This window comes from Scyliorhinus canicula, chromosome 1 (assembly GCF_902713615.1).
Source record: "Scyliorhinus canicula chromosome 1, sScyCan1.1, whole genome shotgun sequence".
NCBI lineage: Eukaryota > Metazoa > Chordata > Chondrichthyes > Carcharhiniformes > Scyliorhinidae > Scyliorhinus > Scyliorhinus canicula.
The window spans coordinates 49885650-49905240 of NC_052146.1; the positions used below are offsets into that span (position 1 = coordinate 49885650).

At 47.4% G+C, this 19591-nt stretch overlaps 1 protein-coding gene across 3 annotated transcripts in view; it reads right to left on the reverse strand.

The window, feature by feature from the left end:
* Positions 1 to 19591, reverse strand: part of iqcd (IQ motif containing D) — a 48030-nt gene that overhangs the window by 28156 nt on the left and 283 nt on the right. The window contains exons 1-2 of one of the 3 annotated variants that reach the window (XM_038790528.1): positions 19121 to 19572; positions 6333 to 7103 (exon numbers count right to left, since the gene is read on the reverse strand). In XM_038790528.1, coding sequence (XP_038646456.1) covers positions 6333 to 7046 — 714 coding nt within the window. In that variant the 5' untranslated portion in view covers positions 7047 to 7103; positions 19121 to 19572. Of the gene's footprint in view, positions 1 to 6332; positions 7104 to 18894; positions 18974 to 19120; positions 19573 to 19591 lie in introns of those variants that run through there. The other 2 variants (XM_038790521.1, XM_038790513.1) reach the window with 2 other exon arrangements.

Consider the following 19591-nt stretch of genomic DNA (forward strand, 5'->3'; position numbering starts at 1 on the left):
CTCGGAATCAGAGATTTTCCATCGCATCATGGAACAGATGATGGAGGGAATAGAAGGGTTCATGTCTACATTGACGATATCATAATCTGGTCCACAACCCCAGAAGAACATGTGTCGCGACTCAAGAAAGCATTCCGACGCATACGTGAACATGGTCTCAAGCTAAACAGGTCCAAGTGCTATTTTGGGACATCTACGCTGAAGTTCCTGGGCGATCATATTTCGCAACACGGTGTGTGCCCAGACACAGACAAAATTAAAGCCATCAAGGCAACGAAAGTCCTCGAGGACACGAAGGCAGTACTGCGCCTCCTGGGAATGGTCAATTTCCTTGGCAAGTTCATCCTGAATTTGGCCACACACACCATGGCCCTACGCAACCTGGTGAAAAAATCCACCACCTTTGTGTGGAAGGTGGAGCACCGAACAGGGTGGCTGGAGCTGAAAGCCAAGCTCACCACTGCACCCGTCCTTGCATTCTTTGACCCAAACTGAGAGACCAAGATATCCACAGATACGAGTCAGAATGGCATTGGGGCGGTGTTGCTTCAAAGAGACGACACACCATCCTGGGTACCAGTAGCATACGCGTCACGGACAATGACTCCCACTGAGACCAGATATGCGCAGATTGAGAAGGAGTGTTTAGGTCTTCTCACCTGCATCCTCAAATTTCATGATTATGTCTACGGCTTTGCAACAGTTACTGTTGAGATAAAACATAGGCCTCTGGTCCACATCAGCCAAAAGGACCTGAACGACATGACGCCTCGTTTGCAGAGAATTCTGCTCAAACTCCGGAGGTATGATTTCAATTTGGTGTACACCCCTGGCAAGGAGCACATCATCGCCGATGCATTGTCCTGCTCCGTCAACTCACCCAGTGAACCACTGGAGATCATCCAGCAGGTACAACTGTGTGAAAGCACTCTCCCGGCAACAGATGAGAAGATCATTCTCATCCGAGAAGAGACGGCCAAAGACTCCCTTTGCAGCGAGTCATTCACAACCTAAGTAAGGACGACCTGACGCTGATCGATGGCATCCTGCTCAAGCTGGACAGGATAGTCATCCCGCTACGTCTCCAGAGAAGACGAGGCAGGGATGCCCCCTCTCTGTGTTGCTGTTCGCTCTGGCCATTGAGCCACTGGCTATGGTGTTAAAACTTTCCAGGGGCTGGTCAGGGTTGGGGTGGAACACAGGGTCTCTCTATACACCGATGACCTGCTCCTGTATGTTGCTGACCCGTTAGAGGGGATGGGAGAGATCATGAGGATTTTAGGGGAATTTGGCCATTTTTCAGGGTACGAATTGAACATGGGGAAAAGCGAGATGTTTGTGATCCAGAAAAGGGGGCAGGAGAGGAGACTGGGAGAGCTGCCAGTCAGAGTGGTGGGAGGTAGCTTCCGTTATTTAGGGATCCAGGTGGTACGAGACTGGGGGCTGTTACATAAACTAAACTTGACCCGGTTAGTGGAACAAATGAAAGAGGACTTCCGAAGGTGGGAATATGCTCCCGTTATCACTAGCGGGAAGGGTACAGACAGTGAAAATTATGGTCCTCTAAAGGTTCTTGTTTGTTTTTCAGTGCCTCCCCATCTTTATCCCAAAGGCTTTTTTCAAACGGGTAAATAAGGTGATCTCCGGTTTTGTTTGGGCGGGTAAAACCCAGTGAGTGAAGAAGGTGATTCTGGAGTGTGGCCGGGGGAGGGTAGGCTGGGTAATGAGGGCGGGTCGGTGTGGAAGCGAGTAGAGGCAACATCTTGGAAGGACACAAGTTTAGAGGCATTGATTACAGCATTTCTGCCGTTCTCACCGGCCCGGTACTCCACAAGCCCAGTGGTAGTCGCGGCCCTGAGAGTCTGGGGGCAGTGGAGGAAACATGTAAGAGCGGAGCCAGCATCAGTTTGGGCTCCAATCTGTAGCAACCATCGGTTTGCCCAGGGAGACTGGATGGAGGGTTTTGGGGATGGCAGAGAGCAGGGATTGCGAGGATGGGAGATTTGTTTATCGATGGGAGCTTCCCCGGTTTGAGGGAGTTAGAGGAGAAGTTTGGGTTGACGGGAGGGAATGGGTTTAGGTATCTGCAGATTCGGGACTTCTTGCGAAGGCAGGTTCCAACCTTCCAGCTCCTACCACCACGGGGGATACAAGGTAGGGTAATTTCTCGAGCATGGGTGGGAGAGGGGAAGGTCTCAGATATCTATAAAGAACACATGGAGTCAGAGGAAACGTAGACAGGGGAGCTAACGCACAAATGGGAGGATGAGTTAGGGGGAGGGATAGAGGCAGGTCTCTGGGCGGATGTGTTAAGCAGGGTCAACACGTCCACGTCTTGCGCCAGGCAGAGCCTCATACAATTTAAGGTCGTTCACCGGGCACACATGACGGTGGCCCGGATGAGCAAGTTTTTGGGGATAGAAGACAGGTCTGAAAGGTGTGCGGGAGGGTCAACGAACCATGTTCACATGTTTTGAGCATGTTTGAAGCTTAGGGGATTCTGGCAGGGGTTTGCAGATGTCATGTCCACCGTGTTAAAAACAAGGTGGCACCAAGTCCAGAGGTGGCGATTTTCGGAGTGTAGGAGGACCCGGGAGTCCAAGGAGCGAGAGAGGCCGATGTCTTGGCCTTTGCCATCTTGGTAGCCCGGAGACAAACACTGTTAGCTTGGAGGGATTTGAAGCCCCCAAAATCAGAGTCCTGGGTCAATGATATGGCTGGCTTCCTCAGTCTTGAGAAAATCAAGTTTGCCCTAAGAGAGCCAATGCTAGGGCTCGCCCAGAGGAGGCAGCCATTTGTCGACTTCTTTGGAGAAAATTAACTGTCAGCTGGGGGGGAGGGGGGTGGGGGGGGTTTAGTCTGGATTACTGTTCTAGGAAGGTGGGACCTGTGAGGGAGGTGAAGGGTATTTGCACTATGTTTATAGCTGTTTGTATATGGTTTACTGTTATTGTTATAAAATCACAAATGCCTTAATAAAATATTTTACAAAAAAAACATAAAGGTTCAGGGCGACCGGGAGAGGGTGTCCTCCGCCATATCCCAGCAGTTCCAGGTGTGCCATGATCCTGCAAGTATGCTGTATGGTCCCCTTGCTCAGCTAGTCTTTGGTGACATGCCCAGTGGGCAGGTCCTCGAGTGACAGCTGCTGCCGGTACACACGAGGCCTCATGCGGCGCCTCCTTCCCACCTCTTCCTCGGCCTGTTGGGCAGCAGCTCTTCATCCTCTGGGGCATGCTCCACTGCTGCAGGGTCCCCCTCGAGCAGCTCCTGCTGGTGCAGCTCAGTGTATGCCCCAGGGGGCAGCAGCCAGGATGAAGGCCACCATTCTTGTTCTTGTTCTATGTTCTATGTTCTTGGTTGGATTCCACGAGCCATTGTCTGCAGAGGGTGAAAGGCAGACATGTTAGCATGGTCCGTACCCCCATGCCCAGCCAGGCCCAACGACCTGCACGGTGGCCTCCACATGCCTCCCACTTCTCCACCATCACCATGCCAACCATTGGCCATTGTCCCTGGCACCTTGCCCTCAGCACAGCACCCCTGGCCCTGTCGGTGCCTCAGCCCAGGCACCGGTCTCTGACGGAAGGGTACCAGTGACTGGCGCTACCTATGCCAGTGGTACACCCCACGGCCCATCCAGTGCTATAGCGGGCATTGGGTGACCGCTTGGGTGGGCCGTGTGATGTCCTGCTGGCGTGTGGGGGGTGGCGCGATGTGGTGTGTGATGGTGGTGTAGTTCGGGGTTGGTGGGGCGCTCATACGGCCAGCGTCATTCTGCGCAGCCACAGTAGGGGGTGGTCAGTGGGATGCACGGCAAGATGGCAGCCTTGCATATTTCTGGACACACTAGTCCTGAGGGTCAGCTCCCACTGCTCCCTCCGGGACCTAGCAGATTCCCCCCCTCCACCCCCCCCAAGCCCTGCCAGTGCAGGACCAGCAGCTCATAGCTGTGCGTCTGCGTGTCCTATCTCCTCTCCCTCATCAGTCATGGTGCCTGATACCCAATTTTTAAAACCACAAGTAAAACCTGCGATCGGTTATTCCTCCTAGCGAGGCGAAGCATCACGTAGGCCCCGGAGAATACCGGGTCAGGCCATTAATGATCTGCCAACGGTGTTTACTGTGTGCGCAGAGTAGAATGCATTGATACCGCTGCCGAGGCACTGGAGCATGGCATTATTTTCGCCTCACGCGCAATTATCCGTCAGATCATGTTTTGCGATTCCGCCTCACTGGATTGAGAATCCCGCCCATGTTTTCAAAAAGCAGTTAGATATATCATTTGGAGTGAAGGGGACCGAAGGATATGGGGGGCAAGGCGGGATCAGGCTGTTGAGTTGGATTAGTCGTGATCAGAATATATGGCAAAGCAGGCTCAAAGGGCCAAATGGGCTCCTCCTGCTCCTATTTTCTATGTTTCTATGTAACAGCACGTGTTCAATTCCCATTCAGCTGAAGTAGACTTGAGACCTTCGGGAAGCCAATGGGAAACCACCAACGACAAAGAAATTGCTACTTAAAATGGTTCAGCATGAAGTATCTGCAGTCAATGTATCAAGGACCAGCCTTGAGCAAAGCACACATGATAGAGTTTTAAACAAAATGATGGAATGGCAGAGACCCATTTTCTGCAATTTCTGTGCCCAGTGGGAATTCCACTTAATGTGTCCTTGATAAACACACGTGCAGTAAGTGCCTCCAGCTGTTAGAACTCAAGCTTTGAGTTTCTGAGCTAGACTAGGAGATGGAGTCACTGCAGAACATACAGAGGTGGTCACCCCACAACTACAATCTAGGGAAAGGCAAATGGAGGCTATCCGGCAATGTAGGAAAAAACAGGCAAGTGTGGTGCTCTCAAACCAGTTTTCAGTCCTGAATATCTGAAAGTATTGACACCTTGGAGGAGTGTAGTCTAGAGCATGTCCACCACACCATGGAGCAAATGACTGAAGGGGGAGGGGGATGGGCAGGAGTGGGGTCACAGAAATGCAATGGTCATGGGGATTTAATAATAATGAGCTTTATTAGTGTCACAAGTAGGCTTACATTAACATTGTAATGAAGTTACTGTGAAAATCCCCTAGACGCCACACTCCGGTGCCTGTTTGAGTACACCGAGGGAGAATTCAGAACGTCCAATTCACCTAACAAGCACGTTTTTCGGGTCCCACGGGAGGAAACCGGAGCACCTGAAGGAAACTCACGCAGATATGGAGAGAACGTGCAGACTCCACACAGACAGTGACCCAAGCTGGAATCGAACCACTTTGCCACCGTGTCGCCCTGCCAGCTCTGTAGATTTGATAGGGTGATTGACAGGTGTTTCTGCAGCTGCTATTGAGAATTGCAACCTTCAGCGAGGTTAAAAGTAAAAATATACAGCCTGGATCACAAGGGAGTTTCATTGTTAGGCTCCTGGGTCTCATAGATCATAGAATTTACAGTACAGAAGGAAGCCTTTCGACCCATCGAGTCTGTACCGGCTCTTGGAAAGAGCACCCAACCCAGGCCCACATCTCCACCCTATCCCCACAGCCCAGTAACCCCACCAACACTAAGGGCAATTTTGGACACTAAGGGCAATTTAGCATAGCCAATCCACCTAACCTGCACATCTTTGGACTGTGGGAGGAAACCGGAGCACCCGGAGGAAACCCCCGCACACACTGGGAGAACGTGCAGACTCCGCACAGATAGTGACCCAAGCCAGGAATCGAACCTGGGACCCTGGAGCTGTGAAACAATTGTGCTAACCACAATGCTACCGTGCTGCCCCTATGTATGCACTTTTGCGCTAATGGATACAAATCACTGGAATTCAACTTCCATAAAATAAATATGCAACAAGACCACTTATGGAAATGAGTGACATCACTGAACCCAACCAAATACATATGCTCGTCCTATACTTATAAAACAAATCATATGTTTTTAAAACTTTACTCTTTATACTCTGCATCCTCCATGTGCACCTCCTCTATTAGGAATTCCAATTCATACAGTATAACAGATTATATGGAAGTTGACACTACAACCTGTCTCTATAATACAGTATGTGAAACAACTCTCTACCTATCTTCTTCATACATGCACTGGAATCTATAGCACTTTAGCTAACAAGTACCAGAAGTAAGCATATTGTGACTTTTGCTAATGCATTTCAGGTCCCAGATCACAATACTGAAACCTGTTTTAAAATCAGAAGTATAACTTTATGTATGTTTTTATGTATTCTAAACTTAGAGCTATGAATTATAGTCAGTTACAATTTATAGCATTTGTTGCTAAGGCAGCATGAGATATGATTTCCCATATATGTAAGAGTTTACCTCATTTTCTTTATCTTGGATGGCTGTTGCCAGTTCGGCCTCCAAAGTGGCAATAATGTCTATATTTTTCTTATCTTGCTTGATGATGTTTTGCACATATTCAAACTTTTCTTTTTCCTCAGTGGGCATTATTAAAAGTCTCTCAAACACAAAATCTCTCAGTTCCATTAGTGCCAGAATGAGATCTGCACAGATACCACTTCGGGCTCGACATTCTGTTTGGATTATTTCACATGCTGAGGGATTCCCCTGAAATAGTCGAAGGATATTTTTAACTGAGCCACCAAAGGCCTGCTGAAGGATTTTAATATCTTGCTGTTTCTCTTTGAGTTTTACTTTGCGGATTGTACTCTGACTTTCCACGTCAGGATCATCTTCTTCGAACAGTTTCCCAACAGCAAAATCTAGATGACCCTCTAGTCTGTTATGCTCCTTTATAGCACATACCAACTCTAAACCAAGAGCAACACTGAACCTGTTGATGTTGTCAAACAAATGGGGAATCAAAGTGATTATTTCTATTTTCTTAATAGTCTTTTCAACTACAGAAATAATCCGCTCTGCTTCAATAGATGCAAGCTTTTTTCTAACTGGTTCCAAGATTCGCAGTGAATCCACTTTGGGTGACATCTTTTGCACAGATACATCATAATCCATTGTGGGTCCACTGATGGTCTCTAATTGCTGATTCTGTACCATGGTTTCAGTTGCCATTGTTTCCTTCTTCAGTAGATTTTTCTTATATCTTTAAATCTGCAGTGAGCTGTATTGCTGAAACATATAATAATATATTATCCAATGTCGAGCAGTGTTATTTTCAAAGATTCACAAATGTGTCCAGTAGAGGGAGGCCATTTGATCATGCTGTCTACACCATTTGCTACAGGCAGTCATAAACAAATTAAGTTATTTTTGTCTTTATTTAAAATGACGGTATGACAACTTTAAACACCATTTTCTCTTAGGCAGCATGTCATGGTTGTTGGCTGTAGTGGAGCCACACTGAGTAGAGGAGGTATAGGTTGATGCTTCAGGTGGGGGGGGATTCCCTCAGAACACTACCAACGGGATGACCCACAGCTCTGAGATCTACCAGCCTTTCTTCAGCATCTCTCTTCAGAGATGCGGTGCCTGGCAAGGTTTTTTTTAACTTCAGATTTCCAGCACCTACAGTATTTTGTTTTGAGTGACCTTATTATCACCTAACTAATTTGACATGGCGTTTCCTTTCACAATCTTATTTTTTTGCATATAATGACTTCCATTTATATAGTGCCTGTAATGACCACAGAATTCCTGAACTGTTTCATCAGTGTTTTTGAAGTAGAATCACATTGTAATGTAGGAATCACAAACAGTAATGGGATGATTAGAGAATTACATTGAGTATAAAGCAAAGAAAATGGCAATTTGACCGAACCAGTCCATGTCGTGTCTGTACTTCACTTCAGCCTCCTCCTGTCCTTTTCAGCATAACTCCCCGTTTCCTGCTTCTTCATATTCCTATCTAGCCTCCCCTTAAATGTATCTGTACTATTCACCTCATCTACCTTTATATTCTTACCACGGCCTGGTTAAAGAAGTTTCCTCTGAATTCCCTATCTGATTTATTGACCATTTTATAATGATGGCTCAAGTTTTATGCCTCCTCACAATTGGAAATACATTCTCTGGGCGCGGAAGCCCCTCCACAGGGCATTCTTTGGCTGCACCTCCACCCAGTGTGCATCCTTAATCCTTGATTAACAAGGTATTTAATGAGCCTAAAATAAAAGCAAAATATTGTGGCTGCTGGAGATCAGAAATAAAAAAATAGAAAGTTAAAAAAACTTTGAAAGAGTCATATTAGACTCAAAGTTAACTCTGTTTGTCTGTCCACAATGCTGCCAGGCCTGCCGAGTTTTTCCAGCACTCTGTTTTTATTACTTAATGAGCAAACTGCCTGTCTTCTCTTGGGGTATGTAGTCTTCCCAGGTCCTGAACCTGCATCGACCAAATTGATCCACAGCTGAAACAGGGTCAGGAAACTGGCATGCCAACTGGCTTATAATTATCGGGCCCCAAAGATTCAGTCCTCCGTTTTTAAGAGTATATGAATTAGGAGCAGAAGAAGGTCATTCAGCCCTCGAGCCTACTCTGCCATTCAATAAGATCATGGTGGAACAGCTTGTAATTTCAACCCCACATTTTTGCCTATATCCGATAACCTTTTATCCTCTTATTAATCAAAAACCTACCCAGCTCTGCCTTAAAAATATTCCACTGCCTTTTGAGGAAAGGAGTTTGAGACTCAACCCTCTGAGAGGAAAGAATTACCATTTCTGTATTAAATGAGCCCCCCTTTATTTTTAGTAGTGATTCCTAGTTCTAGTCTACTCTATCAAAACATTTCAGAATTTTAACGAGGTTACCCGTCACCTCGGAAAGGAGACCCAACCTGGCCACCCTTTCCCAATCTCTTTAATCCCATCCTTATAAATCTTTTTAACATTCTCTCCACAATTTTATGTTTATATCCTTTTTATAATGTGGTAACTGGAAGGGTACGCAGACCTCCAAGTATTTTATAACCAAGGTCCATACCAGTTTAATTAACTTTTCAGTTCTATCCATCTAGAAAATACCCTATTTGCTTTCCTTCTGTTATTACCATATTGACCTGTGCCGCAACTTTGTGATTTGTTCCTCAACTCCATTTAGATGCTTATTTTCTGAATAACATGTTATCTTATTTTTCTTATTAAAATGAAATACCACATTCGCCTACGATTAAATTCATTTGCAAATTATGTGTTCATTTTTCAAGTTTATAAGTGTTTTGAGGGAATCTATATTTTTGATTTTTGTCTGTGTTTTTGGAAGAGAGCCATTGTGCATTGGGAGTAAACTTTGGTTGACTAGAGATTGTAACATTTAAGGTACAGAATGTCCCAAGGCTTCATACATTGCACCCTGCCTCAGAACAGGGGTTGCCCTGTTGGGAGATTTAACTGGATCAAATCAGTCCAAAGGCACTTGTAGCAGTTCAGCTGGGGTGCTGGGGAACAGGAAAGCTTGACAGTAGCATCAGTTCAGTGAAGCTGATGGAGTTGCTTGCTCCGTGAAGGGTAATTTATGGAAGAGCGTGACTGAGGATTGGGACTGTGCCTGTGTTTAGATGCTGGCGTAGCCTGGCAAACACAGTGGAATGCAGTCTCAGAAGCAAGTCAGCTCAGCTGGAAAAGACCAAGTATTGCAATGTCAAGATAATGTCTCTATCAACTGCCAACCAAAAAGCACTCTCTTCTGATGCAGTATAAATTGGTTGTTTTCCCTTGCATTGATATTCTTGCGAATTGTCCTGATGAGTACAAGATAAAAAGCTTTGGCAAACTGCCTTTTATTTCCAGCGATACTCAGGTTCTGTACTACCAAACGATAATTTGAAGACCAAGACGGGTGAATCTGGGTGCTGATCTGAGAGAGATCTTGAATAACATGCCTTTTAGTGAGGATTGTACCCTGTGGAACTTGAGTGGTGTACAGCTTCTGTCAGCTGGGAATTGGAGGAGAAAACCTACAATTCCTCATGAGAAGACACAAGTTTTAAGGATTTTTGTGACTCACAGTGTTCACTGACGTCTGGGCAGGTTGCTGAGAAATTTGTGGGACCTGTCTTGGTTGTGTCTGACATTTAATATGCAATTTGTGCTATGGTCAACCAGTTTGCTTGTTAATCAATTTTACCTGAGTTAATTCTGGATGTTAGAATATGAGATAAATAGTATTGCTTTGTTGACTCTTGGGGAGGCAGTGGCAATGTGGTATTATCACTGGTCGAATAATGCATAGACCTAGACTAATGCTCTGGGACCCAAGAATTCAATAACCAAAATAAGTCTTATGTCAATTACCGTAAAAACTCATCTGGTTCCCTAACATCCTTTAGGGGAGGAAATCTGCCAACCTTATTGGTCTGGCCTACATGTGATTCCAGGCCCACAACAATGTGGTTGACTGTTAAATGCCCTCTCAAGGGAAATTAGGGATGGCCAGTAAATGTTGGCCTAGGCCAGTGATGCCCATACTCCGTAAATAAATAAAAGCATTAGGATGCTCATTAAAAGTCAATCTTGCTAGAATTAAGTTCCCCTTCCAAATTAAGCTCCCCGCCAGCGAGAAATTAGGACATTCAAATTCACGACTGCATATAGGTGGCATACATCAGCCAGGTTGACTTTGTCCATCATAATGATGAGTTGCTTCTGCATTGTCACCTTTGAGGCATGCCTGTAAATACCAGCCTATGCTTGAGAATTGGGTGGCGGCAATTTGCTTGCAGGATGATGAAGGGAGGGAGGAAGGATTAGCAGCGAAGGATGGACCAGTGGCCAAGTAAAGGTGAAAGAGATAGAGCAGGCTGTCTAGGGAAAGATATTGCAGGCAGTCCAGCTGTTCTTTAAATATGAAACTCCGCTCTTTGACCCCCAGAAAGTAACTTCCTGCCTGCTCCTGTTGTAAGAATCGCAGGTTCCTTGCGGATGCATAAGTAATGAATTAAACGGTGCAAGATAAAGCATGAACAGCCAGCTTACCCCCATGGAGATCACTCCCACCTCAGTGCCCAACACCAAATTTAGATTCAGAACAGCTGATTCAGGCCAGTATTTCTGACAATGCAACATTCTCTCGGTACTGTTCTGGAGAATGCTTTTAGGTTACATGCTTAAGTCTTAAGTGGAATTTGAACCCACAATTTTCAGACTTCACGACACTGAGCCAGATTTAAATTGGAGCATTGGGAGGGGATAGACATGGTAGGTATTGATTTACTCAGAATTGCACAGTAAGAATATAATATTTGAAGAGATACATTAAATATACTTTCACAACAGAAGGGAATAACTTAAAGTAAAAGTGCATTAAGGTATGAATCACAATTTGAATTTAGTTTATCAAATACAGGAACTTTTTAAAAATAGATTAGAATTGTTTTTTTACTGTTCTTTGCTTTCATTCTCCATAAGCATGGGTTAGAACATAGAACATACAGTGCCGAAGGAGGCCATTCGGCTCATCGAGTCTGCACCGACCCACTTAAGCCCTCACTTCCACCTTATCCCCATAACCCAATAACCCCTCCTAAACTTTTTGGTTACTAAGGGCAATTTATTATGGCAAATCCACCTAACCTGCACGTCTTTGGACTGTGGGAGGAAACCGGAGCACCCGGAGGAAACCCACGCAGACACGGGGAGAACGTGCAGACTCCGCAAAGACAGTGACCCAGCGGGGAAATTGAACCTGGGATGAACCTGGGTTCATCCAAAACTGCTGACAAAATTTGCACCGAGTCCTATTCACACATCATCCCTGCCCTGTGCTCACCGTTGCACATTGGCTCCTGGGTCAGCAATGCTCCGATTTTAAAATCCTCTTCTTTTTAAATCCCTCACTATTGTGGTGACTTCTTCAGCCTTACAACCCTCTGAGAACTCTGCACTCCTACAACTCTCGTCTCTCACACATTGCAATTTTCATTATTCCACCAATGTCAGTCTTGCCTTCAGCCATTCAGGCCCTAAGCCATGGACATCCCGGCCTACACCTCGGTGACACTCCTTCTAATTTGCTCCTTCAAACCTCTTTGTCGTCCTACACCTAATATCTCCTTCTGTGACTCAGTATCTAAAGCTTTCTGATTTCCTGTGAAACACCTTAGTGCGGGGATTCTCTGGGGCCAGCTTAAGTGGGAATCACAATGGCCCGCTCAATCGGGGTCGAGGGAAAAAAATGGGATTCCAACGGGTCATTAAACCTGTTGCGAGTCTCCCTGCTCTCCCAGCTGGCCCTGACAAGGTTCTCACCCAGAGCGTGCAGGAACATGTAAACTCCTAACTTAACTTCATTTCAATATCATTATCGGGCAGGTGCTCTGACTGAGTGCTGTCCCCGCACCTGCTCTTTCTAGGAAGCTCTTCAGAACAAAGAGACAGCCTCTTTTAAAAAACTGTTGCGAGAAAGAACAACTGCTCAAAAGAGGATGTACTTCAGAGTTAATGGACTCCTGTAGAGCTATAAACACAACCAACAGTTGCCTCCTTTGAAATGTCTTGAACTTGTCAATTAAGAGGCTTGGAAAAGGCAACGGATGATGAAATTGAATGTAAACAAAGCAAGAAAAAGTTGATGGAGAATGAAATCAACTGTGACAAAAAGAAATGGAGGTTTCCAACACATTAAAGGGAAGGCTTTCACCTTCTTCTAACAGATTTTTGAAATTGACATACTGGGGGAGATATCAAAGAGTTCCAACACATCAGAGAAAAGACTTTAAACTAAAACTTGACATGCTGACAGTTTCATGATTTTCAAAGCTACAAATGGAACGCCATCTGACTCCCCATCCTGGGAAAGACCCCCAACCTGAGCCCCTCAGGTCAAGCCCAAGTCCCCTTGGCCCTCACCTTCCGGAAGGACTCCCCTTGGCACCTTGGAGGTATGTGTAGAGAGGGTGTTCACCCCCTTGCTTCCTCCCCAATCGGATTCCAAGGTGCCAGGTTGGAAGGGGCAGGGCCTGAAGGGGGAAACTGAGGTGGGGGGTACGTTTGGCGAGCCCATAGCAGGATGTTGCTCACTTCGGGGGTGGGTCCTTGTCAGCGATTCGGTGGGTGCTGCAAAATTATTCTGAGATTAGGGTGACCTTTTTAAAGGGTGTCTGGATCTATGAGGAGGAAGACCTATAGGTGATTTTAGGCTCTATCCCTTTCAAGTCTCGTAAAATTCTGACCCTGTCAAAAAAGTTTTCTAGGTGCCAGTGAGTGGCACCTGAGCAGTGCTCCTAGCGCCAGCAGAACACTCCTGTTTCCCTTAGGGAGAATCGCACCCCTTGGAACATTTTATGTTAAAGGCACCATATAAATGCACATTCTGTTTGCTCTGAGATGAAACAAACTCCCACAGAAAGAAAGCAAGCATCCATAAAGTGATTTCCCACTAGGAATGTTAACTTTATTTGTACCTGTAGTCAATGTACAGGATACATATATTTTTTATTCTTGCACAAGACATTGACGTCATTGACAAAGCCAGAATGTGTTGCTGATCCTAACTGACTTTGAACAAAACATTTTGGAGGACAGTTAAGAGCCAACCATAGGTAAGGTCGGCATATTTCTTTGCCTAAATATAATTAGTGGACTAGATAAGCCTTTGCAATAATCAATATTTCATGGTCACAATTACTAGAACTAGCTTTATATTGCAGATTTATTAATTGAACTTAAATTGCTCCAAATGCCAAAGTTGAATTTAAACCCATGTCACTAGCTAAGGCACCTGACTTTCTAATTACACTATGTCACCATCTTGCCAGTGAGATATTTGCCTTCCGATTACAGTCACTGTGTGAGGAATCCTGTCAAGACAAGGGATATTTAAATTAGACAGGTTTTTAAATATCCAAGAGTGATATTTAATATTGATTCCCAGATCTAAATTTCATTCAGTAAGCACTTTGTAGTCTGTAAGAAAGAAAGAACTTGCGATGTGTTTGTCTACCTGGAATTGAGTAGTAAATCTGTCAGTCCCAGCACAAGGCCATTTTGACAGTCAAGCTGATCAATCATAATCAATGTCTTGAAGTTACAGTGGATTAATCTGCTTCAAATTTCAAAAGTCTCAAATTTTAAGTGATGGAGTGGCAGATTGGTGGCAGATGAAGTTCAATGTGGAGAAATGTGAGGTGATGCATTTTGGTTGGAAGGTCATGGAGAGACAAAGGGATCAGGGTTTATGGGGAGAAGGCAGGAGAATGGGGATGTGAAACATATCAGCCATGATTGAATGGCGCAGCAGACTCGATGGGCCGAATGGCCTAATTCTGCTCCTATGTCTTATGGCCTTATGATATAAAATAAGGGCTACAGTTCTTAAAGGAGTGCAGCAGAGAGAGACCTGGGTGCATAGAACATTGAAGGTGGCAGGTGAGATGGATAGAGCAGTTATAAAACATAATGTATTCTGGGCTTTATCAATAGGGGCATGGTGTACAAGAGCAAGGAGGTTATGCTCAAATTATACAGGTCACTTGTTAGACCTCAGCTGAAATAGTGGACGCAATTCTCCGGCCTTGTTACGCTCTCGCTCAAGTGAAACAAGGTCAGTGAATAGTGGGACAGGCCAAAAACGAGATCTGCACCAGGCGGGAAACAGTTTGCGATGCAACCGCTCCGTGCCCGTAGGCAAAATCTGAATCTCGCCATAACATGGTGATTAACCAATTATCACCACCAATATCCGTACAATTAACGAGGGCTACCCATATCCAATTGCCTCCTGTCATTCAATGGCCTCCACAGCAAGTGCTCACATTGAAAAACGTGAATCTGATGGAAGGTGAGGAGCCATCTTTGCTCCCAGGCAAGGCCCCGGGGATCGCCAACCCAGTGCTTGGTGGGGGATGAGGGACCTTAGGCTGGGGGACCCTTGGCTGGGGTGGGCCACCATGAGAGGGTGGGATGGAGGCGCTGGGAGGGCAACCTCTCACGGCACTACCATGCCAACCCCTGAATTGTGTGCACCAGTTCCGGGGGCAACCCTTGTCACTGCCTGACTGCCCCAACGACCACCCATAACCACCACCGACTGCTGAGGCCTCTGGCTGTCTGGCTGAAGGCCATTGCCAATAGGGAATTGGCAATTATGGTTAAGTGAGCACTTCACACATGGTAAGTGGATTTCCAAGGTGGGCAAGCGGGCCATGTAGCATGTGGGAGTCATTCTAAAATCCGAATCACACCCTGATGCCTGGACACTTGAACAACACCACACACACAACATCCGAACACCCAGGGGGTGTGACAAAGCTCCGGGGACATGTCCATGGACGGAGGGTGGGTGAGCGGCATGGGGAGGGCAGCGGGGAAGGGGGGGGGGGGGATGCCTGGAGAGATGGGCAAAAAGTCTGATTGTTAGCGTCCATTGCGGAAGGAAGTGACAGGGGGATCATAATGGTCGTGCAAAGAGATGATTAAAATGTTGTACAATATCCCACTCCCGATGGTGCCGCACCCCCAGGTGCCCTCAGTGATCCTCAACGTGCTTGGCCCTCCGAGCTCTACCATTACAGCTAGGTGTTTCCCCAGAATGCACTTCTGTGGTGGAGGCTGCCAGCTGCCTACCTCATCCCGTGGCCTTTGAAATGAAATGAAAATCGCTTATTGTCACGAGTAGGCTTCAATGAAGTTACTGTGAAAAGCCCCTAGTCGCCACATTCTGGCGCCTGTCCAGGGAGGCTGGTACAGGAATTGAACCGTGCTGCTGGCCTGCTTTAAAATCCAGCGATTTAGCCAAGTGAGCTAAACCACTTGGCTAAATGGTGGGCGTCCTCTGGGGCCGGAGGGCCTCGGCTCACTTGTTGGCGGCACATGCACAGCCATGCCGCCCTGTGCCGTGTGCTGACCTTGAGACGCTGCCCCATTAGAAGGGTGGAACTCAGGGGAGCTGGTCGTCACTCTATGGGGCAGGTCCGGGTTGACCCTCAGTGCCCCTTCTCCCTGTCGGTACCCATAGGGCCCTGGGGTTCACCTTCGGATGGAGGGACAGCTGGTTTGAGCCCCTGAAAATTCTGGCTCTGCCAGCTCTGGTGGTTCCCCATGGTCTGCACCATTGTGTCGATGCCCCTCAGTGACTGGGACATGCTCTGCAGTGCCTCAGCCATGTCCACCTGCAACTGGGGCAAACTTCGCAGCGCCTCGGCCATCTGAGAGCGGGAAATGTCCCTCAGAACCTCTTCAAGGTCAGTCTGGTACTGGGTTACATCCCTGAGCGTGTTGGACATTCTGCCGAGACCCTCAGCCACAGCAGTCACCGATTGCGCAACGCCTTGAACACCTTCACTCATGGTGCCGAGGGCGTGCACAAGGGTCTCCACCCTATCAGTGTTGGCCTCGGTGCCACTCATTGCCGGTGCCATTCTCTGCGCCCGTAGCCTCTGGGACTCCTCCAATCAGCTTTGGATCTGCTGGAGTGACACCGACATCTCCCTCCGAATGTCCCAGCCACTCTCTATCATCTCCATCAGCTCTGGGTACCTCCATACCACAGGCGCAGCATTAGGCTGGAACCCAGCTGGGTGCTGGAATCCGTCAGCCCTCTGACTGCTGTGTCGCCTGGGGTTCCTGCCTCCACCTGCTATGCTACATCAGTGTTGTGGTGCACACCAGATTGTGCCCCCGAAGCCTGTCCATTAACATTTCCCACCGAGGTGCGTGTATCTGCGCTGGTGGAGGATGAGGGTGACAGCTGTGCCGCGACTATAACAGTTGTACCTTGAAGCTCTTCTCCAAGGTGTTCTCCTGGAAGCCAGGAGAGGAAGCCGAGATGGGCCGTCGCAGTGTCCTGGAGGATCTGTGGGAGAATGGACATGTGGTCAGTGGGAGGAATAGGTCAGTCAGTAAGGCAATAGCAACTCACGTTTGACAGGTCCCTCGGTGGATCCTCACCTCTGCGGCATCCGCCAGCCTTCACTTGGGTGACCGATCGGTCCTCGGCAACCCCAGTCACCACCCGGGTGAGGATTCTTAAGTCCGGCACCCCTCCGCTAGTCTTGGCCCTCTCCTGATGGTTATGGGAGAGATTTTCCTGAGGAGACACAGAGAGGAAGTCGTTAGCCACACACGTGGTTCACAGGCGGGGTTGGGGTGGGTTGAATAGGGAGGGGGTGGAGGAAGGGTTGGAGGTCACATGGGGAGTGGTGGATGCTCCCTTGGGGTTGGGGGGGGCTTTGGTGTCTACTCACGCGTGCTGCCCGGTCCGGGCCCAAGGCCAATCTTCCTCGTCACAGTCCTCGAGCTGACAGCTGCCGCCACCTCAACCCAAGCAGCACTGACTGCCTTGTGGCTGACACTCCGGGATCCTCAGGAGAATAGGACATCCCTCCTGCCCTCCTCCTCTGTCGAAGAGCCTCCACAGGTCAGCATCCCTGAATCTTGGGGTCGGTCTCCTGGGTGCCATTATTGTGAGCTGGCTGGGGTTGGCTGAGCAAGTGCAGCTTAAGTGCTGCTCGACCTTGTTAGAGGGTGGTGGCCAGTGTGGCACTGGTGAATCAGCTGGTGGGCCTTCATTTGCGATGAGAATCCCAGGAGGCCTCATTAAGTGGACCAATTAACATTGAATTGCGTTGTTGGCCGAGCGCCGGGAGGCTCGCGGCAATTCCCACTCGCTACCACACGTAGAACATAGAACATTACAGCGCAGTACGGGCCCTTCAGCCCTTGATGTTGCGCCGACCTGTGAAACCATCTGAAGCCTATCTGACCTACACTATTCCATTTTCATCCATATGTCTATCCAGCGACCACTTAAATTCCCTTAAAGTTGGCGAGCCTACTACTGTTGCAGGCAGGGCGTTCCACACCCCTACTACTCTCTGAGTAAAGAAACTGCCTCTGACATCTGTCCTATATCTACCACCCCTCAATTTAAAGCTATGTCCCCTCGTGTTGGTCATCACCATCCGAGGAAAAAGACTCTCACTGTCCACCCTATCTAACCCTCTGACTATCTTATATGTCTCTATTAAGTCACCTCTCAGCCTTCTCCTCTCTAACGAAAACAACCTCAAGTCCCTGAGCCTTTCCTCGTAAGACCTTCCCTCCATACCAGGCAACATCCTAGTAAATCTCCTCTGAACCCTTTCCAAAGCTTCCACATCTTTCCTATAATGTGGTGACCAGAACTGCACGCAGTACTCCAGGTGCGGCCGCACCAGAGATTTGGACAGCTGCAGCATGACCTTGTGGCTCCGAAACTCAATCCTCTTACTGATAAAGGCTAGCACACCATATGCCTTCTTAACAGCCCTATTAACCTGGGTGGCAACTTTCATGCCAAGATCTCTCTGTTCATCTACACTACCAAGAATCTTGCCATTAGCCCAGTACTCTGCATTCCTGTTACTCCTTCCAAAGTGAACCACCTCACACTTTTCTGCATTAAACTGCATCTGCCACCTCTCAGCCCAGCTCTGCAGCTTATCTATGTCCCTCTGTATCCTATAACATCCTTCAGCACTATCCACAACTCCACCGACCTTCGTGTCATCTGCAAATTTACTAACCCACACTTCTACACCCTCTTCCAGGTCATTTATAAAAATGACAAACAGCAGTGGCCCCAAAACAGATCCTTGCGGTACACCACTAGTAACTGAACTCCAGGATGAATATTTACCATCACCACCACCCTCTGTCTTCTTTCAGCTAGCCAATTACTGATCCAAACCGCTAAATCACCTTCAATCCCATACTTCCTTATTTTCTGCAATAGCCTACCGTGGGGAACCTTATCAAAAGCCTTACTGAAATCCATATACACCACATCAACCGCTTTACCCTCATCCACCTGTTTGGTCACCTTCTCAAAAAACTCAATAAGGTTTGTGAGGCATGACCTACCCTTCACAAAACCGTGTTGACTATCGCTAATCAACTTGTTCTTTTAAAGATGATTATAACCCCTATCTCTTATAACCTTTTCCAACATTTTACCCACAACCGAAGGCTCACAGGTCTATAATTACCAGGGTTGTCTCTACTCCCCTTCTTGAACAAGGGGACAACATTTGCTATCCTCCAGTCTTCCAGCACAATTCCTGTCGACAAAGACGACATAAAGATCAGAACTTTTTCCAGAGTATTGTGTCCATTGTGTACTGTTTTGGGTGCCACATTGTAGGAAAGATGTGAATGCATTGGACAGAGTACAAAAGATATTCCAGGAATGAGAGACTTTGACTACCAGGGTACCTTGCAGAGGCTGCAACTGTTCTCCTTGGAGAGAAGACCGAGAGGAGATTTGTCAGAGATGTTCAAAATCATGAGGGGCTGGTCAGAGTGGATAAGAAGAAACTGTTCCTGCTGGAATCGAACCCAGAGGTCAAATTTAAAGCGATTTGGAAAAGAAGCAAATGTGATGTGGGGATTTTTTTCGATACCAAGTGGGTCTCTGGAATGCACTGCCTGGCAGTGTGGTGGAGGCAGCTTCGTTCGAGGCATTCAACAATGGGGGGCGGGCGGGTGGCACTAGGTCAGGATGCTGGTTCTAAGAGCCGGTGCAGACACGACGGGCCGAACGTCTGCGCCTCAACAAATTCTGAGAAATTAGGGACAAGGACCGAGTGATCCAAGGTCAAGAATCTAACGTTGGAGTCTCCTGGTTCCCAAGGCCTCCTGCTCCGCTCTCCTTGGAGGGGTGTGTGGGGGGGGGGGGGGGGGGGG